Here is a 27334-nt window from a genome sequence, read left to right as displayed (position 1 = left end):
TAGATTTTTAGTCATATAATCTGTAAGTAAGACATAGTTTTATTCCTCATTTTCCAAATCTTATACATGTAATTGTTTTCTACTGTCTAGTTGTATTGACTAAAATCTCTAGTACAGTGTCAGGTAGTGTGGGCTTTAAATAGGCATTTCTTAACTTGTTTATGACTGTAGTCAAATGTGTCTAGTGTTTCTCCCATTAAGATAATGACATTGAAGCCAAAATACACATTTCATCGTGTAAAGGAAGTAACATTATTTGTTTTTTATTGAATTTTTAAATAGTTATTGATGTAGAATTTTATCAAATGCCTTTTCAGCATCTCTGGCAAGTGATATTAATTTTATTTATCAATTATTATGCTAAATCATATGAATAGATTTTTGGACATGAAAGAATTCCTGGAGTCGACCCAGCTTGGACTTTGAAGTGGTAGTGTTCTGTGTCTACTAGTTTGTATTACTGTAGATGGGTTTATAGATTTTTGTACCCATCTTCACATTTTGGTGTCATAAATATACTTGTTTCATAAAAAAATTTGTAAGTTTTTGTTTGTGTTCTTAATATAACAGTTTAAATGGTGTGGAATAATTTGATTTTAGAAGTTTGGAATAATTTCTTTGTAAACTTTTTTGAACTTGAATCTTCTGTCATATGGTAGACTTCAACAATTAGCTTATTTCTTCTTTGAAAACTGGTATAGGTAAACTTCCTGTTTTTTCTGGGGTCAGTTTTGGTAAATTGTTTTCCCACTATATTACTAGTTTCATCTAGGTTTCTAATTTATTTGCATGGAGTTATATAAAGTGCAGTATGTATATAAAATTTGCTCGCTATGTGAAATTATTGCCTGTCTTTTTTTTTTTTTGTATTAGCTAAAGGTCTATGGTATTTTTCAAACAGCAGCCTTTAAAATTTATTTCAGTACTTTTAAAAGACACATTTTATTTTGGATCTTGGTATCTGCTGTTAGCTGTTTTTCATTTCCTTCACTTTCTTCCAGGAAAGACTTTGTTTTCACGTTTTCTGAGGTAGTTGTTTAATTCACTTTATTTCGTCTTTCATTTTTTTAAAATAATTTTCTTGAATGTGCTTTGGCTGGGTCCCATGGGTTAAATTAGGTTTAATTTTTATATCAATTAAATTAAAAATAATGGCCAAAACCACAATTACTTTTATAATATGTAGTTTTTAAAATTATTTTTGTTTCCTGGGAGTTCTAAATTTTAATCCCTTTCCCCTTTAAGATGTGAGTTTGAAAATGAAATTTTGTAAATGAGATTTTGACATTTTCAAATAGCAGTCTTATATTTGTAGATAAGCCTCGCCACTCCCTAAATATGGAACATGTAAACCAGGTAGCGTAAGTCTTTAACTTAGCCAGAGCCTTTGACCCAGGAAACCTCCTGGGATGACACATCTGTCTCCCTTTCCCTCTACCTCTGTTTCCTTTTCTTCCATCTTTCCTTCCATCTTTTCCCTTGTATGTGCACATGCACACACATGTATTTAGCCCCAGCAGTCTCTTGATGTAACAAGTTAAAAGTTCATTTATTTGTCTTCAACAGAGGGAGAGAAATCCTGTATCATGTGAATAGTACTCTTGAATTTGTAATAAAATGTAATAGGAAATTGATTTTTGTGGAAACATGTTTTATCAAACAGCTCTTATTTTTTAAGGGAAGTACTTTAGTGGAAGAAAAATGACATTTACTTTTTTTTAATGTAAAGTGTATTTTTCAATAGTTAGCAGGAGCAGTATTTTTAAAGTTTGGGTGGGAGAAGATGCTTTTTTGGAGGTTACTTATGTTTGTAGCTATTTCTGAATAGGAATTTGAAATGGAATGTATGAATGTATTATATAGTATATTGATAATTAGATTATAAGATGCAAAAAGCTAATTATAAGTTTAAAATATTAATAGAAACTGATACTAGATTCTTTTTAAAGAGCAATGCATTACAGAAGGAAGTTTATTTTCGGAAGCATTTTCTAGGAACACTGATTAGATATATAATCAATATAAAATTTGATATTCACTCTAATTGAAGATACCATCTCAAATTTTCTTAAAATAGAATTCTGAAAATATGTTTTTTGTGAAATTCAGGAAAAGAGAAAGATTCCTGTGTTTCACAATGGATCTGCCCCCACATCGGGTGAGACTCCTAAAGAGGCCGCTCATCATGCTGGGCCTGAGCTACAGAGGACTGGACGGTGGGTGCAAATACTGATATTTTGAGGGGGTTGGGGGATGATTTGATGAAAACATAAATATTATGTTTTTTCCACATATTTGGAACCTAATTTTGTACAGTATTTTTTCATATCTAGAAAAATTTCCATTATTATATATAAGGAAAATTTATAAGCATATAAGAAGATGTATAAATAATTTTAACAGTATGTACCAAGCTTTAGCTTAAAAGGAAAATAATGGACCATATATTCAGAATATTGTAGTTATATAGTGTGTAGGTTAATTTCCATTACTTATACAGTAGGTTCTTGAAGAAGATGTAGAGTCTTATAATTCTCCATGTTGAGTTAGAGAATTATGGGACCAGAGGGTAATTACAACGAATGATTTCTTTGTATATGTGCACAGATTTAAAACTCTTAAATGAGCATTGTATCATGAGGTAATGTAAATTTCATGGACAAGCATGATTAAACCGTTGTATTGATCTCTGGAAACCTAGCTAGAAAAATTAAGGAGTTAATTTTTGTAATAAAAAATAGAAATATTGGCAGATGCAAACATTGCCTTAAAATATTTTGTAGAAGTAGATAAATATTGTAGTATTTTCATACTGTAGAAAAACGTGGCTATTGATTATTGTTCACTGGTGGTCAGTATCTAATTAAATAATCTTAAATATCAAATCTGTTTTGAAAAAAAAAAAAAAACAACAGGATATCTTATACAGATACACTATTAGGGATTTTGATGACATCCTTAAAGGGTACTGTATAATAAAAATAAATAACAACTGGCATACTGCATGTAGACTTTAGAGAAGCTGAAATTAACAATTCATTGACTAATGAAGTGTATTAGTCTCTGTGAATATAATAGAGGAAAGATTTTGACCCTGTGTGAACAGTACTGTTCTATTATTAGCTCTTATCGCTTCTTCAAACTGGGATAGGTTTAGTAATTGAGAAGCACTATGTCTGGCCTCCACTGATCTCAGTCACCTGAGAGCATCTTTATGCCCTCTACTAAGTAATCATTGATTTGATGATACACCATAGATTCATACTTTAGTTTATTGATGGAACCTTTTTTATTGCGAGCTGATTCCCCTTGCTGTCAGATTATGAGCAGAGTACCACTTGTCAATTTGTGTTGAGGATTTATTTCAGTATTCACTTAAAAAAAATTACAGTGGTAAAGCTTGAAATATCCAAAGCATTTGAAATCTTAATGTTAGTTTCTTTTGGTCAGTTTTTCCTGCAGTTGGGATTTGAATGATTATATATGTTACGAGTATTACAACTTTTTCGAATTGCCAGTTTAGTCACCAGTGTTTGTTGAGTGCCTACTATGTCTCAGGCAGTGTACTAGACACTGTAGATAACGCAATGAACAAGAAAAAGTCTCCCTTCATGGAGCTTATATTTTATTGAAATGTCTTCAAGTCAGATGTATCCAAAAATTTGATTGTTAAAAATGTTGAAATGGTATGGCTTTGATGTACACACAAATTTTTAATCTAATTGAAACCTCTTAGTTTTATTGATGTGCATATTAGTTTGTCTACATGTGCAGTAAATTACATATACTGGAATGGTTTTAAGGGATTTTTCCCCCCTAGACAAAGTATTTATATGATTGAAGTACCAGTTTTTAAAGTTATTGAGTTCATACTACTTGTGCATCTAAGCACAACATACTAAATTTATATTAAAGTGTATTTGGATACTAATTGCCTTCCTCGTATTTGTGATGGTTGCCTTTAAGATTTTAATGTAGACAATTAATAGAATTGCTTATGCACATTTTCATAAATGGGTTGTTAGGTTTTGTTGTTATACCTTGCCTTGCACGTTTGTGTCCAAAATTACATTTACTCATATAAAATCATTTGCCTGCAGTCTTTTCATTATATAGTCCATAAAATACAGATATTTGTCTCTTATTAATGAACTATAACATTCCTCTATCATCAGTAGATTAGATTAAATGAGTGTATCTTCTGTAATTTATATTGTAAGTTAAATTGGATTTAACATTTTGTTGACAAAACACCTAGGCAACAGCAGTTTTGTGTAGCCCATAGTTTTAGTTTGAACTAGCTAGAATCCACTAGTGTACAGTTTGACGAGTTTCATCTCACCTATTTAGGCTTTTTGGTGGTTTGATACTTGACATCAAAAGGAAAGCACCTTTTTTCTTGAGTGACTTCAAGGATGCATTAAGCCTGCAGTGCCTGGCCTCGATTCTTTTCCTATACTGTGCCTGTATGTCTCCTGTAATCACTTTTGGAGGGCTGCTTGGAGAAGCTACAGAAGGCAGAATAGTGAGTACAAAGATTGGTAGTGGCCAGGCTCTTAGCTCTTCAGAGGCAAGTGTCTGTATGCATTTGTCTCACTATTCATACTTTTATTTGAAGAGTCTACCCACAGCATGATTAACCTGACCCAAAGCAGACTTTCCCCAAAGGTAATTACTGTGGAAAACATGGGGAATCCATTTGAACAGAAGATGCACAGTTGAGGTAAAAAAAAAAAAAAAATTAAAAAAAATTTACTTTGGCTTGCTGGATGAATGGTTTTATAAATTGAGTAAAAGGCTTGAATTGTCTTTGAGGTGGGGTGGACTGGGAGAAGATACCAGTTGAACTGATTCTGGGTGGGTCATGGGGGTCTTTATCAGTGGGGCTACTTCATATCCTGTAAGGTACCATAGGATTAGTTAGAGCCACATGGTGAATATTAACTCCTCAGTTCTGGCTGGTAGGCCCAGACTAGACTGTTTGGAAGAATAGAACATAATTGTGGAAACTGTGGCCTTTTGAAGTGGCATTTAATTTTGCCATTATTAAATCTGTGTGAAAGTAGCTAAAACTTTTATTTGGAAAATATAATTGAAAGCTTCATTCATTCTTTGATATGACTAAAATGAAAGTTTTTTATGTTTTCCTGTTCCCAGTTATACTGAATTCAGAGCTATGGTGCTTTGTTAAATCTTGAAAGGGATTTCATTGTTGTTGTTGATATGCATTTTAATGGCATTTAAATGAGATGACTTGTAATTCTTAAGTGTATTTTACTTAATTGTATTTATTCTTGGGAGAACATTCTTTTTTTTTTTTCTAATGGATCAAAGGTTTAAAAAATAACCAAAGCTTAGGCATGATAATTATTCAATTAAAATATTTCGTGATCTAAACATGAAATAAACCTAATAACTAAAGTTTTCTTTCAACTCTGAATTTACTTTTGATTATGTGGAATCTTTTTCCTTAGTCTTTAATCACTGTATCAAAGATCCATATTTTTACTAAGTTGCTTTATGTGCTGTCATAAATTGTGCATGTAACTCTGCTGGTTCCCATGGAAATGTATTTTATGTGTTACCATAATGCAATTGGTGCCTCTTTGTCTGTGGACTGTCATTCACTGCTTGCCTGTCTCTTCCTGCTGTTTGATGTCTCGTACATGTGATAATGTGTTTGGCATTGGGGGAATATAGATAAGTGTAAGAGAAGCCAGTATCTTCTGTCCTCAAGGATCCTAAATGAAAAAGACAAAAGTGATTAAGTGAAAAAGACAAAAGTGAATAAGTGAAAAAAACAAAATAGTATATATATGGTGCTTTGCCACACATGAGTGAGATAAAGGAAGAGCTGTAGGATTTGAAATAATTGAAATAGAGGAAGCAGAAATATTACGGAGGAAAATGATAAGGGATATGTGTTAATTAACAGATGCTATATTAGAATTTCAAGTGGAAATGGAGATATTAGAAGGTACAGTTCCAGAGTTCGTAGAGTGGTAAGGAGGAAATGTAAAGATTGGGAATCGTTTCTATAGGAGTGAGGTTGACATAGAGTAGAGGCAGTTAACAAGAAAGATAATTTACAGAGAGAGGAGGAGAGGGAAAAAGTGTGAAATTACTAGATATATAGAATGGAGGAACGATGGGATGGAGGAGGAAAATGATCCTAGCAAATTAGGCACATAGACCTAAAAGAGGAATCAGGATGATGAAATTCTGTGAAAACCAAACTAGAGTTTTGAGAAGGAGGGAAGATTGGTGGGAGTATTTAATGATTTAAAAGAGTAGTGCAGTAGAGAAGGTGTATATACAAGTGTGTGATGGAAAGGTAAGGGTAGGTAGGGCTTCTCATAGGCAAAATGGAAACTTATGAATGTGAGAATGAGGTAGGCAGGCAGTATAATAGGCTGTGATTTCTTTAGAGAAAAGATAGGTAGCAGTATGGCAGTGAACATAGAAACAGTTCAAAAATTAGAAAAACAGAAGGTCTTCATGTGGCAATATCTGCGTTTCAACTCAAGATTGGGGGGGGACCTGAATTTGTACCCATTTGTCCTTGTTAATGTTTTTTTGCCATCTTCTTTCTTCTTATCTCAACGTTTTGCTTTTTGTCTCTGTATGTATACCAGTTAGACATTTTTTTCCTTTGTTTCTGATTTTTGTTTTTGGGTTTTTTTTTTTTTTGAGATAGGATCTCACTGTGTCACTCAGGCTAGAGTGCAATGATGGCATGATCTCAGTTCTTTGTAGTTTTGACCTCCTGGACTTCTCTCATAATCAGCCTCCTTAGTGGCTGGGACTATAGGCATGTACCACCACGCCTAGCATATTTTTTGTAGATACCAAATTTTGCTGTGCTTAAGCTGGTCTTGAACTCCTGGGCTTAAACAATCGACCTCCCTTGGCCTCCCAAAGTGCCGAAATTATAGATGTGAGCCACTTTGCCTGGCCCATTTTTTTTCCTTTGACTTAACCTCTGCATAAATTTGTTCCTAAATATGCTTATTATAATTGAACTAAGGATTTTCTTTCTTTCTTTTTTTTTTTTTTTAGACAGAGTCTCACTCTGTCAACCAGGCTGGAGTGCAGTGGCACGATCTCTGCTCACTGCAACCTCTGCCTCCCAGGTTCAAGCGATTGTTCTACCTCAGCCTCCTTTGTGGCTGGGACTACAGGTGCCTACCACCATGCCCAGCTAATTGGCCAGGCTGGTCTTGAACTCCTGACCTCCTAAAGTGCTGGGATTACAGGCGCGAGCCCACCGTGGCCCAGCAAGCCACCGTGCCCATTTGTTCTTCTAAGAACAAATGTTTTTCCCCACAGGCAATAAAACAAATTTAGCCTCAACAATTAACAAATGTGTCATTAACGTGGGCACTTCTTTATGTTGCCAAAAGATACATTTATTTATCTTTAAGTTTGATCCTGTTTTTATTCTAATAGGTGAAATATACTTTCATTGCGTACTGTTATTTTGTGATTTTGATTTTGGGAGATGCCGTTCTAGCTGATGATGAGAATTGCTACCATTCATTCACTGTATTCTGTGTGCCAGACACCATGCTTGCCAGGCGTTTTTGCAAATACTATGTTTTAGTTATCATTACCCCCATTTCAAAGTGAGAAAGCTTAGGCTTGGAAACGTTAAGATACGACCATGGCTGAACAACTCGTAGTACTTAGTCTTCCCACCCGAAATCTAGTTTCGGAAGCCTTCCTCTTTGTCTGTTGCTGCACCGCCTCTCATTTCAGGAGGATTGTCTCTTACGAGCTCCTTTTTTCCTTGCCTTTACCCATTATGGGCTGGCTTTTCTGGATAGTACATTCCAGTTGACCTTGATGTTTGTATGTGGTAAACTATTCTTTCCTTTCTGCTTCCTTCCCCCTTTGTCTAGTGGCATAGCTAATCATCTGATAGCCTAATTAATCAGAATGTAACGGTGGTGGTGGTACAAAATCAGTGTACTAACTTTGATTTAAATCCTCTTAGTCTTTAATTTTCTCTTTATTTTTTCTTGCCAAACTTTAGTGATAAGTATATCAGTTTGGATGATTAAGCCTATCATATTAATTTCTTTAAAATATGTGGAAAGTTTTGCTCTTTAGAAATCAGTTTGAGAGTCCCATGTTGATTTATCACCTATTCGAAAGAATTTTTTATAGCAGTTCTTTTTTGTAACACCATACTGAGTATTTAATATTTTTTATTTTTAAAATGAACTATTTCAGCCATATAAAGGTACTCAAATAATTATACATATCCCTCTGTACTCACAGACTTAAGAAATAAAACATGTATAGATGAAGTTGAAGCCCTTGCGTGTGTGTCTCCCATTTGCTCTTTGCTCCTTTCTTCCCACAGCACAGGTTGAGTATCCCTTATCCGAAATTCTTGGAACCAGGAGTAGTTCAGATTTTTGATTTTTTAGGGGATTATACGTCTGGTTGAGCATCTTTAATCTGAAATCTGAAGTGCTCTAATGAGCATTTCCTTTTCAGTGTCATATTGGCACTCAAAAAGTTTGGAGTGTGGAGTTTTGGTTTAGGGATACTCAACCTGTATTGAGTTTTGAATTAAGGATGATCACAACAGTTTCTTTTTAATATGCAAAAAGATAACAATTTTTCTTGTGTATTTAAAATGTATTTGAATTTTTTATATTTTAAATTAAAAGCTCAAAGGAGCGTTGACTTTATAACTGCTTGATGGGTATTTTTATTTTCCAGATGCCTTACATGTATTATAGTAGGTTAGAGAAATGTTTATGATGTATTGCTTTTATTCATTTCTTTTTTCCTTAAACAGAGTGCAATAGAGTCTCTTTTTGGAGCATCATTAACTGGGATTGCCTATTCATTGTTTGCTGGGCAACCTCTAACAATATTGGGGAGCACAGGTCCAGTTCTAGTGTTTGAAAAAATTTTATATAAATTCTGCAGGTAAGTAATAGTCCTCTACTTATCACGTGTGTTTGGATGTATATACAATTATATATGAAATTGTTTATTAACTTAGAAGGGAATTACCTAATTGCTGAAAAGTAATGCATTCTCATTATTTTTGAGCTACTGTATGATTGACTGCACTCTGGCCTCTTCCATTCTTAATCCAGTAACTTGGAGATGAAGAAAGTAAGATTGTCTTTGAGTATAAAATCACTGGATTTGAATGCTGACAAGCAAATAACTTGAGGGCTAAATACAAATCCTTTGTGCCAACAAATTTAAACCAGTAAGAAGGTGTTAATCTGAGTTGGGTTGAAGCAATCAGAGTGAAGTGTCAGTTTCTGTTGGTGAGGTTGTTCACGCTGCAGAAATGAATATAGTGTACTGTAGCTGTTAGACTTTGAATTCAACATGGCTAGTACTGTTCCTTATTTTATCTATTTATTTTTTTGAGACTGAGTCTCACTCTGTTGCCCAGGCTGGAGTGCAGTGGTGTGATCTCGGCTCACTGTACCCTCTGCCTCCCAGGTTCAAGTGATTCTCCTGCCTCAGTCTCCCGAGTAGCTGGGATTACTGGTGCTGCCACCATGCCTAGCTAACTGTTTTATCAGTAGAGATGGGGTTTCACTTTGTTGGCCAGAGTGGTCTCAAACTCCTGACCTCAAGTGATCCACCCACCTCGACCTTCCAAAGTGCTGGAGTTACAGGCGTGAGCCACCGCGTACCCAGCTTCTAGTATTCTTTTTGTGACATAAATGAAGTTTATATATTTTAGCTTAAACAACTTGATGCTATGACATATTTGATGGATCCAACTCTGTTTTTCTGGTTCCATGCTCACTAAAGCTTAATGCAATTCCAGTCTGGCATGCCACATAGACTAATAGAGAATGCAATGACCTGAAGTATGGATTCTAATTTCTTGAAGTTTAAAATAAGAAATTACTTTCTGTGTGATAATGGTGAGAGAGGAGAGTAATGGTAGTCATGGTAATGATGTTGGAGCTGATTACTAAATTGACACATATGAGGTCTGCATCTTTAGATGGAGTAAGATGCAATGGTTTTTTCATATAGACTCCATGTCTGTCATTTACTCATAACTGATTTATAAAGTGAGCTCTAATGATTTTGAAATATTTATTGTCTAGTAGATTTTCACTGTAAATCTTTTATATAAGTTAAAACAAATCTATTAATAAGCTAGTCTTCAGTTGAAGCAGAAGAATATGTTAGAGTTTTCTCTAGTCGTTATTTTGTCATTCTGTGATTCATTCTCTTTTAGGATTCATGTTTTCATGCTGTTGCTGTTGCTTGCTATGACAAATTTTAGGTACAAATACTATTCCATATATGTTTATCATATTCATATTTTTCTTTCTAAACAGAGATTATCAGCTTTCCTATCTGTCTTTAAGAACCAGTATTGGTCTGTGGACTTCTTTTCTGTGCATTGTTTTGGTTGCAACAGATGCAAGCAGCCTTGTGTGTTATATTACTCGATTTACAGAAGAGGCTTTTGCAGCTCTTATTTGCATTATATTCATCTACGAGGCTTTGGAGAAGCTCTTTGATTTAGGAGAAACGTATGCATTTAATATGCACAACAACTTAGATGAACTGACCAGCTACTCGTAAGTATTTCTCTTTTCCTCTAATACTAAAATGTGTTTTTGCAAAGATGTCAAAGATGAATTTTTTTGCAGTGTGATAGTGTAACTAGCTATAACTACCTGACTAGCCATGTGATAGTGACGTGTTTGTTTCAGATGAGATATTGTCAAAGCATTCAGTGGACAAAAATAAAATTGGTAAAATTCAGTCTTTTTTGTCCACTGAAATAGCTTATTCACGTGTTTGAATTGGATTGGCCAATTTAAATTTGATTGTTTGGCAGCTGATCCACCATATATTTGAGTCGAGCAATTGTTACATTGGATCTTATATTCTTTAACTAAATCTTAGATGTATGATAGAATGTAGACTATATTTTTTATATTTGTGTATTCTTCAAATTTTGCATCATTAATATTTTTAAAGCTTGATAATTTTTAATGAAAGTTATTTCAATACATTCATCTGCTGTTTATAGTGCTTTCCTTTTGATGAGAAAAATATGCAATGAAAATCTTTTTAAACTCTAAAATAAAATAGGATTTGAAAAGAAATGTATAATAGTTACAAAAATTTGGCAAGTATATTCAATAAAAGTAAAATACACTTTAAAAGTAGACATCTCTAAGTAGATGCCTTTATTTGGTGTCTGTAGCAGTCACGCTTGGTATAAATGCGGGACTGCATTTGATTGATTTACAGGGAAAAATATGGTTACCAAAAGACACAAAAGGATACAACTTTTCTTTTTCTACCCACCTAAGCCCCAGATACATGTGCTTTCCCCCTTTCGTTTATTCGTCCTTCTTCCCCTGCTACTCCTTGCACACTCTTAATGGACAGAATAAAGAGGGTATGAAAATTCCTGTGATATTGACCTATTTGAATATACTAGTTACACTATGATGCCGAATTAGAAGCCTTAATTAAAAAAAAATTTTTTTTGTCTTTCTTTTCTTGCCTTTGGCTTCTTTGACCTTTATAAAGCATGACTTTTATAGTTAGTGTCAGCCAGTTAGAGTAGTGTTTCCTTCTATGAAAAGCATTTATTTGGCCAACATTCTGTGAACATCTGCAGGCACTGTATTCGGAGTGTTGCCTAATTTATATTATAAATTATATTTGTAGTGTTACCTGTTCACATCATAGCCCCTTTTGTGTATGAAGAAGCTGACTGCCTTGGAGGTTAAAACTTGCCTTAGGTCAGTCAGCTACTAAAAGCCTGGATGGACTCCAAAGTCTGTCTTCTTGCTTTTTCTCAAACAGCTCATAATCGAGTTTGGAATGTTCGTGATTATTTCTTTTCATCTTTTAAGTTCGTATTTAAAAGTTTCTTCGCTTATGTGTGTTCTAGCTTTTTTAGGTGGTTGAAATAGTTCTGGATATGAACTCAATACTGATTTCCTTATAACTCTCCTATTCCTGTCCTGATGAGAAACTATTTTTTATTTATTTAAGAATGAGCCTTAAGATCAATAAAGGGTGACTGTGAGTAGGTAGGGCTGGTCAGATATAAAGAATTAATGGTAGTATAACTCTTATTGGGAATCTATACATGCAATGGGGGTTTGGGAAGAGATAGCAGTAACTGCTGTGGAGGTCGAGTAGATAAGCTTTAGTGGAGACTCATCTTGCTAAACATGGTGGACTCATCTCAGATTTTTAAGTAAAATAGTGCTTCCCAGCAAGGACACATTTTAACTAGCTTAATTCACTAAACATTTTGGTATTTGTATTGGGTTTATTTCTATAACCCAAACTCTGTTCCATTCTGTTGTTTCTGATGTAGTTTTCACTTTCTAGTCTCCATGCTTTGTAATGTGGGGAAAAAAGTGAAGAAGTTAAAAACTACCACAATGTATAATTGATTTAGTAAAATGTAAGCATGAAATTCAGGATTCTTAAAAATGTATCCTACTCTAATTTCTCAGATGTGTATGTACTGAACCTCCTAACCCCAGCAACGAAACTCTAGCGCAATGGAAGAAAGAGAATATAACAGCACATAATATTCCCTGGAGAAATCTCACTGTTTCTGTGAGTATATTCTGAAATAAAGGGTTTTAAATATATATTGATATGGTTCTGTTAGATTTTTCTAATTAGACATACTTTTCTTCTTGATTGATGGATAGGTAGTATGTTTTCAGAACATAGTGTTGTTTTAACCAGGTAGTAGTTGCCACTTTTTTTATGTGTCATGTGCTCAAAAGCATAAGCTGAAAAGAATGAAACTGGTAAGAGAGATAAAGGTGGATTATATGTGACTTCCAAGATATGATCAGTATAAAGATGTGAATATACTTCTATTTTCTAATTCTGCTTAGATTGATATGTTCAAAGGAAGTGTTTACTGGGACTGTGGCTACGTATACCGGACTTCACAGTATTTTATATCCACTTGTCCTGCCATTTTATCCATTCATCTGCTCCATTGACAACTTACTTAGAAGATCATGAGTGCTGTGCTAGTATCCTAAATGTCTGAGTTAACATAGTCTAACTCATCAAGACTGGTCTGGTTCGAGCATTAAGGGAAGAGAAAGGAAAAAGGCTAAAAACATGTAATGAACACCTCCCCTGTGCTGAATACTATTATAGATGTTCGTGTTCTGTTGGGGAATATTGTCCTAACCCTAGAATATTTATTTTTGACATTTCCAAAGTTGGGAATTAGAAATAAAGTTGTAAAGTTTGCCAGCAGTCAGAATTAAAACTAACATCCCTTGCTTTTTATATCATATAAGTAACTGTAGGTCATTCATTTCTCACTAAAGGTGATAGTCACTAAGTATATAATTTGGAGGATACTATCTGAAATTTTATTCCATTGATGATTTAAGGCTGTATTGTCCAGTACAGTAGCCATTAGCCACGTGTCCATTTAAACTTAAATTAAGATTAATTAAAAGTTTAGTTTTTCAATTAACTAGCCACATTTCACATGCTCAGTCAATTCGTGTGACTATTGGCTTCTGTATTTTCATTTCTGTGATGGAAATGTTAAATTATCTGTATCATCTAATACATCTATTTATTGGCAGTGCTGATTTAAAGCAGTAAAAGTAGCCAGGCATGGAGGTTCACACCCATAACCTTAGCACTCTTGGGGGAACAAGGCAGGAGTATTGTTTGAGGCCAGGAGTTAGAGACCAGCCTGGGCAACATAGCAAGGCACCGTCTTGAAAAAACTTAAAAAATTAGCCTGGTGTGGCAACTCAAGCCTGCAGCTAGCTTACTGGGAGTCAAAGGAGGAAGAATCACTTGAGCCCAGGAACTAGAGATTACAGTGAGCTATAATAGTGTCACTGCTCTCCAGCCTGGGCAACAGAATGAGACCCTGTCTCTAAAAACAAATAACATTAACATCCGTTCATGCTTTACTATTTTATATTTCGAAAGTCATTTTTGTTAAAGAAGAGGTATACTTAATAGAGGTGTTCAAGTAAAAGTGATTTGTTACAAAGAATTCATTTGATGATGGGTAAGATGTCTTGATATATAGATAAAAGTGCTTTCATGTTATCCCAGAGGGCCATGTGGGGTGGGTTTTTTTGTTTTGTGGTGATGGTATAGCTTTTATTTTCATATCCATGGAATGGATTAGGTTTACTAGTCTCAGCACATGGCATGTGAAAATAATGGAACATTTAACTATTTGTCTTTCAGTACAACTGGCTTGTTTTGTTAAAATGAGCTCCATTAGTTTATAAGTAAGAAAAGGAGAACTTTAGTGGCATCTGCTTCTGTTAATTTCTAGTTGCCTTTCAGTTATTTTTTTCCCTAAAGGAAAATCAAGTCAATAGTTTCTATAATTGCATTATATTATGCCATATTATTGATTATATTACTGATTTTATTAATGGGTTTTTTTTTCTTCAAGAAGGAGTCTTGCTCTGTCACCAGGCTGGAGTGCAGTGGTGCAATCTCTGCTCACTGCAACCTCCGCCTCCCTGGTTCAAATGATTCTCCTGCCTCAGCCTCCTGAGTAGCTGAGATTACAGGCTCATGCCACCACGCCCGGCTAATTTTTGTATTTTTAGTAGAGATGGGGTTTCACCATCTTGGCAAGGCTGGTATTGAACTCCTGACCTTGTGATCCTCCCGCCTCAGTCACCCAAAGTGCTAGGATTACAGGTGTGAGCCAGCGTGCCTGGTCTATTAATGAAATATTTTAATGGTCATTTTACTGCTCATGGTCCTGTGCTTTTAGTCTGAAGGTACTGAGTCAAGTCGGAAAACCTAAACACAATTTTTATTACTGATTTTAACTTAGGTACTGTAGCCATCTCTTATCCAGCATCGTGAAAGAGCATAGTATTAATTTTCTTTCTGCTGCTTTTGTTTTAAACCACTTCATCAGAAATAAAGGAAAAGGAGTAAAATTGTGGACAAGCAAGAATACAGAAGAAACATTTTATAAATAATACTTACTGTGAGCCTTTCACTAGAGAAATATGGAATTGAAAGAAAGGAGTTTATGAAGTGACTTGGCAAAATACTCTATTTTAGTGATTTTAGACTCACAAAGTTTTTCAAATTATAGCATCTTGAACTCAGGATATATATTACAATTAATTGGAAGTGTGTTACAGTTAACTGGTGAATGTTTTTTCTTTATAAGGAGAACAAAATGATGGTGTCTCTTACAATCAGTTGCATCTGAAGAGTCAGTGAAATTCATGAGTAATTTATTGGATGCTTAAGAATCTCCATTCTCTTTTTTCTCTCTCCTTGTTTCCAGGAATGTAAAAAATTTCATGGTGTATTCATAGGATCAGCTTGTGGTCATCATGGACCTTATATTCCAGATGTGCTCTTTTGGTGTGTCATCTTGTTTTTCACAACATTTTTTCTGTCTTCATTCCTCAAGCAATTTAAGACCAAGCGTTACTTTCCTACCAAGGTAACTGCAATGTAATTTTGGAATTCTGGTATTTATATTTCTAGTTTTTATGTCTTTGGTTTATTTCAAAATGGTAATATGTTTTTTGAGGTTAATACTCTATGCTAACAGTTAATAAAGAAATTATTCATAGTGAAAAATGTATATTACATGCCTGAGCTCACAGTAGAAAGATGATGGTACAATGAGAGTTGCTAGGTTAGTTGTGAAATGTGTTTTTTATCTTTTTGGAAAGAAATACAAATGTGTTTCACTGTTAACATTGCCACTAGTTAAAAGCTCTATTTATACTTCATAGTGACAATTTTATAAATGAAAGATGTGAATTATTTAGAAAGAACCCATAGTATTTCTGTGTTTATATTAACATAATCCCTTTAACATAGGTGCGATCGACAATCAGTGATTTTGCTGTATTTCTCACAATAGTAATAATGGTTATAATTGACTACCTTGTAGGAGTTCCATCTCCTAAACTTCATGTTCCTGAAAAATTTGAGGTAAGGATTAAAACAAGTGTCTGTTTGTTACTTAGTAATATCATACCACTTTAAAGCAAGATAACATTTTCTCACTAGTTACTTTTAAAAATTATGTAGTCTCTTTGAAGAGCTGATGCTTTGAAAGGAAATAATTTATATGTATTTTTCATATGTATAAACAATGACAATATGGATAGAAAAGAGACATGTGAACTTAAAAGTATCAATGCTGGTCCATTACAGACAGTGAGTGAAAATATTTGTGGTAAGGTATAGGGAGCCATTTAAAAAAACAAAAAGAAAGTGTTTGCTTTCCTATCTGGAGTTCTTGCTGTACCTTCCAGGGAGAAGGAAACACCCTTTGTTCTTTTATAAAGAAGTAACCCAGGCTGGGTGCAGTGGCTTACACCTGTTATCCTAGCACTTTGGGAGGCCAAGCCAGGCGGATCACTAGAGGTCAGGAGTTCAAGACCAGCCTGGCCAACATAGTGAAACCCTGTCTCTACTAAAAATGCAAAAATTAGCCAGATGTGGTGGCCTGTGCGTGTAATCCCAGCTACTCAGGAGGCTGAGGCAGGAGAATCACTTGAACCCGGGAGGCAGAGGTTGCAGTGAGCCGAGATCGTGCCATTGCACTCCAGCCTGGGCAACAAGAGCAAAACTCTTGTCTCCAAAAAAAAAAAAAAAAAAAAAAAAAAGGTAACCTAGAGTTGAATTTTCTAAGAGGAGTGGCATGTAGGCTCTAGTTACATTTCTAGAAGGGTAATATATCTGACAGTAGTTGGAAAGCTCCATGTAACAATTTCCAGCAGCATCAGGAGAAAAAAAAAATGTGTTCTATGAGAAAAATGCTATTTGATCTGAGCATCCATTTGAATTTTGTGCCTTCATTAGCAACTTTGCATATATTCATTTTCCTTTTGCTGTTTTTGTTTTCTTCCATCCTCCTTTGCTTATGCTAGAAGGAAAGATACATTTTAAGTAGTGTCACTGGTTATATTTAATTTAAAAGTTAGATGACTTCTTTCAGAAGCAGCTCGTTTAAAGGGGATCAGAAATAAGGAATATAATGATCATTTTATTTTCTATTATAAATGATTATATTATATATTATTTTATAATATTGCACTGAGATCAAAAAATGTTATTTTTAAAACCAGTAGTTTTTAAAGTAGGAAACATGGGTGGAAAATAATTTGCCAACAATTTTTAGAAAGTCTGTATTTTTAACATAAAAATACGAAAATATTAAACTTTAAGTTTTATGAGACTATATAAATAAATGAAACTACAAATGAATATTGGTTCAAAACTTGATATAATTTCCTGTAATCCTGGCCTAAGTTCCTTATTCTGGTTCTTAAATATGTCCTTGTTATTCATTTATTGATATGCCTTTCAGGTAATAGGCTGGTTTCAAGAGGCATAAAATATGCTTGTGGAAACAAATCAAGGAACTCTTAAGAGGAAATGGCAGGCCGGGTGTGGTGGCTCACACCTACAATCCCAGCACTTTGGGAAGTCGAGGCGGGTGGATCACCTGAGGTCAGGAGTTCGAGACCAGCCTGACCAACATGGAGAAACCCCATCTCTACTAAAAATACCAAAAAAGTTAGCCAGTTATGGTGGCGCATGCCGGTAGTCCCAGCTACTTGGGAGGCTGAGGCAGGAGAATCAGTTTAACCCTGGAGGCAGAGGTTGTGATGAGCTGAGATTTTGCCATTGCACTCCAGTCTGGGCAACAAGACTGAAACTTGCTCTCAACAACAACAAAAAAGGAAATGGCATTGTATAAGTAGGATAAAATATTTTTATTCATATACTGTATTGAGTATGAGGTAGTTTCATATATGTCAGTGTGGGAAGATTGAATTACCTGAACTTTGAAGGTATTAAATTTCCCTTTTGTATTGACAAATGTTTTCCTGAAGAAGAAACAAGCTTAATACCAAGTCGAGATAATAAACACATATGTTTAGGTTTCAGTATATTCACTCCCAAACATAGTAAACTCTCTTGATCTTTTAAAAAATTTTTGCTATCAAATAAATCTTATATTGTACCATAAAAATGTTTTAGTATCTTATAAAATGTCCTGTTTTTATAGTTAGTAGTTGCTTTGGAAATATCATGTATTGAGGGCTAGTTCTGATTTAGTGCTGACCCTTTCAAAATCACTAAGTGTGCAAGACCTATAAAGCAGTTTAGTTTAGAAATTTAGTAGATAGTTTGATTTCACCTTATATGAATTATGCAGGAACATGTTGAAATGACATTCCAGTTTGCTTATCAATTTCTACATAACAAACTTTTGAATAACAGCCGTTTATTTGTTTATAATTCTATGGCAGTTGGGAGTAGGTTTAGCTGGTTAGTGGTCTGCTGTATGGGCTGCAGTCATCTAGTGGCTTAATGGAGCAATATGCTTTTGTTGGCATGTCTGAGGCCTCAGCTCAGACGGTTTAAACAGCTGGGATAGTTGCCTGGGGAACTGTACCCCACATGGCGGCCTTCTCACCGCAGCCTCCCTCCTGCCCCCGCCCTCACATACTCACTACCATATAGACTGTATTGAGGATAGTCTTATCCTCAAGAATGCTTATCTAGACTTACTCGAAAGCATAATTATTTCAGTGTTGAACGCGAGTTAGAGAAGAAGCTGCAAGGTCCATTAAGGTTAATACTTAGAATTCACACAGTGTCACTTTGGCCTTATTCTGTGGGTTAAAGTAAATCACAGGATCATCTTGGTTTCAAGGGGGAAGGAAGCAGATGCCACCTCCAGGCGGAAAGATTGAGTCACATGACAGGGGTCTACTTGCAGGGATAGGAAGAATTCCTGTAGCCATCTTTGAAAATACACCATGTATCCCAAGATTTAATTCAGCTGTTTTCTATTTCTTGGTATTTCTTGGAACAGATCAAGTTTGTGCTTTAGAAATTTAGTACAATACAGGAAGGAGACTTTTTAAAAATTATTTTTAATTTTTTAACAGCCTACTCATCCAGACAGAGGGTGGATCATAAACCCACTGGGAGATAATCCTTGGTGGACCTTATTAATAGCTGCTATTCCTGCTCTGCTTTGTACTATTCTCATCTTTATGGATCAACAAATCACAGCTGTAATTATAAACAGAAAGGAGCACAAATTAAAGGTAATTTTAGAATTTTGCCTTAAGCATTGCGATTCTTCAAGGGTTTGAGGTGTTTTCATAATGATTACAACATTAAAAGGTGCAAGATGAAAATGAGCTTCTTCCCTCTTTATAATGAGTGTAGAATTTATATTGAGAGAACAGTTTAGACTTTCAGATATTTATGTTCATTTCACTTTGCAGAAAGGAGCTGGCTATCACCTTGATTTGCTCATGGTTGGTGTTATGTTGGGAGTTTGCTCTGTCATGGGACTTCCATGGTTTGTGGCTGCAACAGTGTTGTCAATAAGTCATGTCAACAGCCTAAAAGTCGAGTCTGAATGTTCTGCTCCAGGGGAACAACCCAAGTTTTTGGGAATTCGTGAACAGCGAGTTACAGGATTAGTGATTTTTATTCTAATGGGCCTCTCCGTGTTCATGACTTCAGTCCTAAAGGTAAAATCTCTTTATTGCAGTGTTTTAAAATCTTACTATAACGTTTATACTTAGTTATGTGAAAATGAAACATTAAAATATACTTAAAATATCTAAAATTAGATTTGTTTTTTACAGTTTACTTGGAAAATAATGTCATTAGGTTTTTAGTATAGCAAGCATTTCAGTGGTACACTGTATCTATTTTTAAAATAATGTATGCCAGGTGCAGTGGCTCACACCTATAATCCCAGCACTTTAAGAGGATTGCTTGAGGCCAGGTGTTCAAGACCAGTCTGGGCAACATAGTGAGACCTGGTCTCTACAAAAATAAAAATAATTAGCCAGGTGTGGTGGCATGCTCCTGTGGTCTGAGCTACTCAGGAGGCTGAGATGGAAGGATTGCTTGAACCTGGGAGGTCAAAGCTGCAGTGAGCTGTGATTGGGCCACTGCACTCCAACCTGGGTGACAAAGTGAGATAGATTCTGTCTCTAAAAACAAAAAAAGTTATAAGATGGCAAATATCAATATGTATAAAACACTCATAAACAAAAGTAATTGTGGGGGAGGGGAAATGACCTCAGTAATTTTTAAGAATATAAAGGGATCTTGAAACCACAGAGTTTGAGAGCTTCTGACCTAAGGTTGTGGTGTCTTTTCACCTATGACTCCATCCTCATTCCCCCTTCTAACATATCCCTCTTGTTGGTTTCTACTTTTAATTTTAGTACTATTATAAAAGTTGTTATTAACATTTACATTTTGTGCTATGACGATAACTAAGCCTTCCTTGCTTCTCCTGTAAGTTAGATTATAGAAATTTAAACCCTCTGGGGACACATAAATGGTGTTACGATGATATTTGCTGAGGACTAAGCAGTGTGATTTGCCTGCAGGGAGGCAGAAATATACACTGTTTTATTCCAGCCCAAGCCTCAAGACCAAATAAGCTTTTCTAATATCTGTTACCTTCCCTTACTGCAAAAAATTATATGTGCAGGTTCCCCTTTTTATTGTATTCATTTTTTGTATTGATAAATTATTTTTACGCATGGTACCATGAATGGTGAACTTGTTCAGAGTTCTTTTTTTAACTTCCAGTTTTGTGAAATCTCATTCAGATATTTAGGGAGGCAGGTAGGCAGGGGCTTTTCATTTACTGTGCTCAGTCAGTATCCTCAAGAAACTTGTGCCTTCTGTCTGCTGTGGGAATTTTCTTGCCCTCTTTACTTCCTCTTCTCTTCTACTGACTCTTGTTACAAATTTCTTCAACTCCAATTAAACAGATCTCAGACCTTCTGAAATGTTATCCTTCTTACCCCTTGCTATTAAAGAAAATTTCCCTTTTTTTTCATATCTTTATATGGGTGGGTGTTCAGTCCATCAAAATTGTTACTAAAAAATTTTAGTTAATTTGATATTTATAGATTTAATTTTCAGGAGCTTTTTCCATTCTTATTTCTTTTTCCTAGCATTCTTTTTTCTTTTTGAGACAGAGTTTTACTCCAACACACAGGTTGGAGGGCAGTGGCGTGATCTCAGCTCACTGCAACCTCTGCCTCCTGGGTTCAAATGACACTTGTACCTCAGCCTCCCAAGTAGCTGGGACTACAGGCACGTGCCACCATGCCCAGCTAATTTCTATATTTTTGGTAGAGATGAGGGTTTCATCATATTGGCCAGGTTGGTCGAGAACTTTTAGCCACAGTGATCCACCCGCCTCGGCCTCCCAAAGTTCCGGGATTGCAGGCATTGCTTAGATTTTTAAAAATATGTTTTCTTCATAAATTGTTTCTTCTTTTTCCAGTGTCCTTAGAAGGATATGCTAGGTTGTTCAGAAGAGGTGTAGTAGATGTGGTTTTCCTCAGTAGTGTTTTAATTCATTTTTCCTTGTAGGACTCTCCCTTAGGTCAGAGTGCTGTTTGTGGCTTTTGAGTAAACAGATGGGCTCTGTTAATAGCCAGACTTTCTTGTAGGATGAATATGTGTGAACCACGTAGGCAGTTTGGGATTGTCATAACTGCGAAAGTAGTAAGGACTTTATTTTGGAGGTGGATTTTAATTATATTCAGTAAAGGCTACTGTATAATATTCACTGCAGAGGTAGTGATGGCAATGATAATGGGTAACATTTTTTGTGTGGTTAATATGTATCAGGTGCTTTTTGGAGCATTTTATGTATTCGAAGTCACTGAATCTTCACTGCAATCTGATACAGAAACTGAGGTGCAGAAAGGTTAAGTTTTGACTTAAAACTAAGTCTGACTGCAGTACCCCTGCTCTTAAGTAAACATACTCCCATTTTAGGAAGCAATATGTAGAAGATGAGCAATTTTTCAAGGAGGTTATTGTATACTAGCAATTTTTTTATGTGTGGGAATGTTAGGTAGGTTTAATCCTCATGATTGCAGGATCTTTTAATTCTAGCCCCATAATTACTCACTGATTATGTTTTTGTGTACTTATTACTCATGAGTTCTAATTGTGGTCATTTTACTTACAGTTTATTCCAATGCCTGTTCTGTATGGTGTTTTCCTTTATATGGGAGTTTCCTCATTAAAAGGAATCCAGGCAAGTTTTAAATATTGAATGATTTTCTATAGAAACTTGATATTTTTAGTATGCAAAGATTGTTTTTATGATAGTAGTGATTTATTCTCAACTCTGACATTTTGGGGGGAGGTTAGTTTTCTAACTGATGATTTCAGATGACATTTGTCAAGTGATTACTTACTGCACGTTTTTTCCTCCAGAAAGTGAGATCATGAGCTGACATGGTCCTTACCTGTTTTTAATTGAAGACAATGAAAAGCCCTATAACTCAATCAAGACTAGTATAGTGAGAGGGAGGATCAAAAGGATTGGATTAGAAAAAAGGTTTGGTACTTAAAAAGGTAGATATTAGTTTCCTATAAAAATAGCCAGACCTGCCATTTGTGTAACACAATACAGCTTATGAAGCCTAGCATATACATCATTTTGGAATCCTCAATACACTAACCATTTGGCAGAGAGGAAAGGAAGAAATCCTAATGTAAATCAGGAAACAGAGAAACAGAAGGACATACTGAAGATTATTAGCTAAGCCAGTGATTTCATCATTTTGTTTTAATAGTTAGTGGGAAGCAACCTAATAAAACTTCTTAAGGTTTGTAGTGATCTAATTTTAGTATAAAACATTTGGGGTGGCTGTGGTGACTCATGTCTGTAATCCCAGCACACTGGAAGTCTGAGTCAGGAGTATCACCTGAGGCCAGGAGTTTGAGACCAGCCTGGACAACACAGTGAAATCCTGCCTCTACAAAATATGTAAAAATTAGCTGGCTGTGGTGGTGTGTACCTGTAGTGCTGGTTGCTCAGGAGGCAGAGGTGGGAGGATTGCTTGAGCCCAGGAGTTTGAGGCTACTGTGAGCTGTGGTCATGCCAGTCACTGCGTTCCAGCCTGGATTACACAGTGAGACCCTATCTCAAAAAAAACAGAAAACCAAAAACCCAAACAGATCATAAAGCACAGTTAGCACTACGTGACCACCTCTTCTCATGGAAAGGATGTTGTCTAAAGTTTCCAGCTCATAGGCTAGTGGGAGGAAAGCGTCTTTATTATTTCAGCATCGTCCAGGATCTACTCTTCATTGGTCAAGAAATTATTTCCTTATCTCACTTGCTTTTTAAGAGTTTTGTGAGACGATTAGGGCTGATCTTACTCCCAATGTGTAAATGAAGAAATTAAAGCTCAAAAAGATAGGCATTGGCTCAGTTTTATTTTCAGTATCAGTTTATCTAGATATTTTAATCCTCTGAATTAAACATTTTGGATTGAGTTTCCTGATTACATTAATTACAGCAGTTCAAGTGGTTGCTTGGTTCCCGCCCTGCCCACCCTCCTGGATCCAGAGAATCCTTGCTGTAACATTCTCCAGTATTATCAGAAGATGTCAAGGAACTTACAGTTTAATACACAAAACTCTAAAGTTGAGTATAAATTCTTCTAAGGAGCAGAAATATTTTATTGAAATCTTCTTTGTTCGTTTTTTATTCTATTCATAGTTTTTTGACCGTATAAAATTATTTGGAATGCCTGCTAAGCATCAGCCTGATTTGATATACCTCCGTTATGTGCCTCTCTGGAAGGTCCATATTTTCACAGTCATTCAGCTTACTTGTTTGGTCCTTTTATGGGTGATAAAAGTTTCAGCTGCTGCAGTGGTTTTTCCCATGATGGTAAGATTTCTTCAGACTTATTTTGTCACTAATTAATAAAATTTTGTTTATTTTTATAATAATTTTCTTATTTATAATTGACTTTGAGAAAAGGAATAATGCATTTTAAGTTCTTTAGGTGTTTGAAAATGTGGATTAGCTGTTTCTAGATATAAACCAGTTGTTTCTCAGTCTGAATTATTTTATTTTGTAAATTTTCATTTGTTATGCTTTTTTAGTCCTTAGGCTACAGGACTCAATTTTGTATTTTTAAACAACTTCAGAATTTAGGACATTCATGGAACAAATACATTTTCAAATGTAAATGCAAAGCAACCAAAACAGCATTGTTCATTATTAAAATATTTCAATACATCTTTTCTAGAACTTGACAGATCTAGAAGTCAAAAGTAATGAAGATACTATATGAGTAGTATATACTATATGTGTAGTATATTCTTGTCAAAAGTATCAAACTGTACACATGATATTTTTCAGTTTTACTGTATGTAAATTACATATTCATTAGAAGTAGAGACATAACTACTAGAGAATAACAAGATAATGATAATTAAGAAGGAGTCCTGGCTAGGAGTGGGGGCGGCGGGGTCTTTGCCATCTACTTCACTGTTCATGTGTTGATACTGTACTGTTTTGATAACCAAAAATTAAAAAATTGCTGACAAGTCAGTATAGCCACCATAAAATGGAATTGGCATATGAACAGACAAATAAAAAAAATAGACAAAAGGGTCCAGAAGTTTATCTGAATATATTGTGAATTATCACTTGAATACCGTAAGTAGGTTATTTCATTAAAGGTAGTATTTCTTTTGTATGGAAGAATTTAGTATTGGACGATTTAACTGTATACTGGAAGCTAAGTAATGTTGTAATCCTTATCTGAGACCATGTTCAGAAATCATAATTGAATTCAGTATTTAAATGGTAAATAAATTGTAGTAGAAAATGTAAAAGAGTATTGTATAATCCATTGATTGGGACTAACTTTTCTAAGAAGATATGAAAATCCAAATGTAAAAGGAAGATATGTTGTATTTCACCACATGATAATTAAATGTTTCTTATATGTTCAAAAAGTATAAAAAGTAAAATCAGACTGTGAACTGGGAGAAAATATTTGTAACATATAAGGCAGATAAAGGATTTCTATTCAAGCTACACAGAACTCACAAATTCGTAAACAAAAGTCATAAAAACCAACAAAAGGTTAGAAAATAGCAAGTACAGAAGTGGAAATCTCACTGGCCAATCAGCATTCAAAAACATGCTAATCTTCAGCAGCAGTTAAAGCAAATTAAAGCAGTATTTCATTTCTCCCATATGATTGAAAAGTTAAAACCTAATGTTGGGAATAGGTACTCTAATGCGTTGCTCAAGAGATTTTTAAAAATTATATATACTTATGTAATATATAAAGTCTTAAAAATTATTTTTTTTTTGCTTTGATATTCAGTGTTTAACCTGCTTCATAATTTTATACAGAGTGTAAGGCTTTATGTAGGAGAAGGCTAAGAATGCTATTTCCTTTCTTCCTCTATTTATAGCTTTTCTTTTTTTTTAGCAGAAAGTTCAGAAAGATAAATAATTGACTCAATTCCTTTGGAACAAAATAATTGTGAATAATTTAAAAACTATATGAAGCATTTTTTTATAACAAGTTTTAGTAAATATGCTTTTCCTCTTTAAGTGATACAGTTTATATTATATGTTACTTACTATTTTCGTCCCCACTTTTTAAAGGTTCTTGCGTTAGTGTTTGTACGCAAGCTCATGGACCTGTGTTTCACGAAGAGAGAACTCAGTTGGCTTGATGATCTCATGCCAGAAAGTAAGAAAAAGAAAGAGGATGACAAAAAGAAAAAAGAGAAAGAGGTAAAAAGATGAGAATTTTAAACTTACACCACTTTCTTATTTAATATTTTGTACCATATTGCAGGCACCATCATAATCACTTTACATGAATCAGTTCCTTTCATCCTTCTAAGAACCTTATAAAGTGTAGTAGGTACTGTTGTTATCTCTATTTTACAAATGGGGAAACTGAGGCAGAGAGTGGTTAGGTAACTGTTCCAAATGTAGGCCCTTAACCATTTCACTATCTTGTACCTCTATAGTTCTAACACAGGAATACTTTTCAAAAATTACATAACACGTGCTTACTTAATCAGCATTCAGAAGAATTAGAGCTTGTAGCAATATTGAAATATAGGTAACAAAATAGTTGTACATCAGAATATAGTATCTAAGTAAACTTTAAATACATTTAACATAAATTTTAGCATATATTTAATTTTAATAGCTTAATAATTGACCTACATAATGACAAAAAAGGATTTTTAAGTAATTATCTTTTTTAAAAAGTAATAAAACTTTAGTCTTTATATGCACTTATTATGTACCACAATTAGTTAATTTGTATGCTGCAATTTAAACATAAATCCTTTATTCTGAATTGGAATTTGATTTTTAATGACCAACTTGATACTATCAGTTAATAAGAAGGAAAAGTAGAGGCTTGAGTACATAGATTGATGGTTTTGTTGTAGTCCTTGCTCTATTTTCCCATTCAGTGTATTGTTTGAAAATCAAAGATAAGGAAAAAGATACATATTTTTAAATGTTATGGTTCTGTTTGGAGATTAAAATTTTATTCGTTTTATGTTTATTTTTCAACAAAAATTGAAATTCTTTAATTAGACACTAATTAGAATTTTAATTTGAATTAAGACACCAGAGTTTTAAAATTAAAATTTTGGTTTTCTTCAGAGTTATATATGTAAATATGTATGAGGTGTTTTGTTTTGTTTCTTTTGAGATGGAGTCTTGCTCTGTGGCCCAGGCTAGAGTGCAGTGGCATGATCTCAGCTCACTGCAACCACCTCCCGGGTTCAAGCAGTTCTCTCTGCCTCAGCCTGGGATTACAGTAGCTGGGATTACAGGCACCTACCACCAAGCGGGGCTAATTTTTGTATTTTTAGTAGAGACAGGGTTTTATGTTGGCCAAGCTGGTCTTTAACTACTGACCTTGGGTGATCTGCCCACCTTAGCCTCCCAAAGTGCTGGGATTATAGATGTGAGCCACTGTGCCAGGCCTGAGTTTTTGGTGATTTTTCAAATAGGATATATTTTATCTCTAAAATACATGGGCCAAATTGCCTGTTTATTACTTTCTATATTAGTTAGAATAAGGTTCAGTGGTATATAACAAAAAACAAAAGTAAAAGTGGCTTTTAAACACAAAGTGATTGCGTTTCAAGTAAAAGAATTCTTGAAAGCAAGTGATACAGTGTTAAGCTCCGCTTATCAGGGGCTACTTGTTACTTTTTTCCTGACCTCAGCATATAGTTTTCCATCCTCACTTTCACTTTGAGTCAAAATGGCTGTTAAACTCCAGCTGTCATGTTAGTATTAGAGACAGCAGGAAAAAGGAAGGGACAGAAGGCAAAATCGTTTTACCGTATTGTCAGGTTTAAGGAGTCTTTTTAGAATGTCATCCAGTAAGTTCTGCTTGCACTTCATGATCCTACTAAGTTGCAAGGAATGCTGGGAGATTTCATTTCGGGTTTTTGTTGTTGTTGTTGT

At 34.7% G+C, this 27334-nt stretch overlaps 1 protein-coding gene across 23 annotated transcripts in view; it reads left to right on the top strand.

The window, feature by feature from the left end:
- SLC4A7 (solute carrier family 4 member 7) overlaps positions 1-27334 on the top strand; it is a 101148-nt gene that overhangs the window by 62546 nt on the left and 11268 nt on the right. For all 23 annotated transcript variants that reach the window (XM_032268249.1, XM_032268165.1, XM_032268183.1 and 20 more), the window contains 12 exons: positions 2110-2216; positions 4351-4525; positions 8813-8946; positions 10341-10586; positions 12498-12603; positions 15311-15472; positions 15859-15972; positions 18951-19112; positions 19296-19547; positions 22031-22099; positions 23576-23749; positions 25493-25624. In XM_032268249.1, the coding sequence (XP_032124140.1) occupies positions 2110-2216; positions 4351-4525; positions 8813-8946; positions 10341-10586; positions 12498-12603; positions 15311-15472; positions 15859-15972; positions 18951-19112; positions 19296-19547; positions 22031-22099; positions 23576-23749; positions 25493-25624 (1833 nt within the window). The remainder of the gene's footprint in view (positions 1-2109; positions 2217-4350; positions 4526-8812; positions 8947-10340; positions 10587-12497; positions 12604-15310; positions 15473-15858; positions 15973-18950; positions 19113-19295; positions 19548-22030; positions 22100-23575; positions 23750-25492; positions 25625-27334) is intronic.

This window comes from Sapajus apella, unplaced genomic scaffold, assembly GCF_009761245.1.
Source record: "Sapajus apella isolate SASKATOON/1434 unplaced genomic scaffold, GSC_monkey_1.0 scaffold4, whole genome shotgun sequence".
NCBI lineage: Eukaryota > Metazoa > Chordata > Mammalia > Primates > Cebidae > Sapajus > Sapajus apella.
Note: the sequence above shows the minus strand (reverse complement) of the source record. Positions and strands in the feature narration are given on the sequence as shown.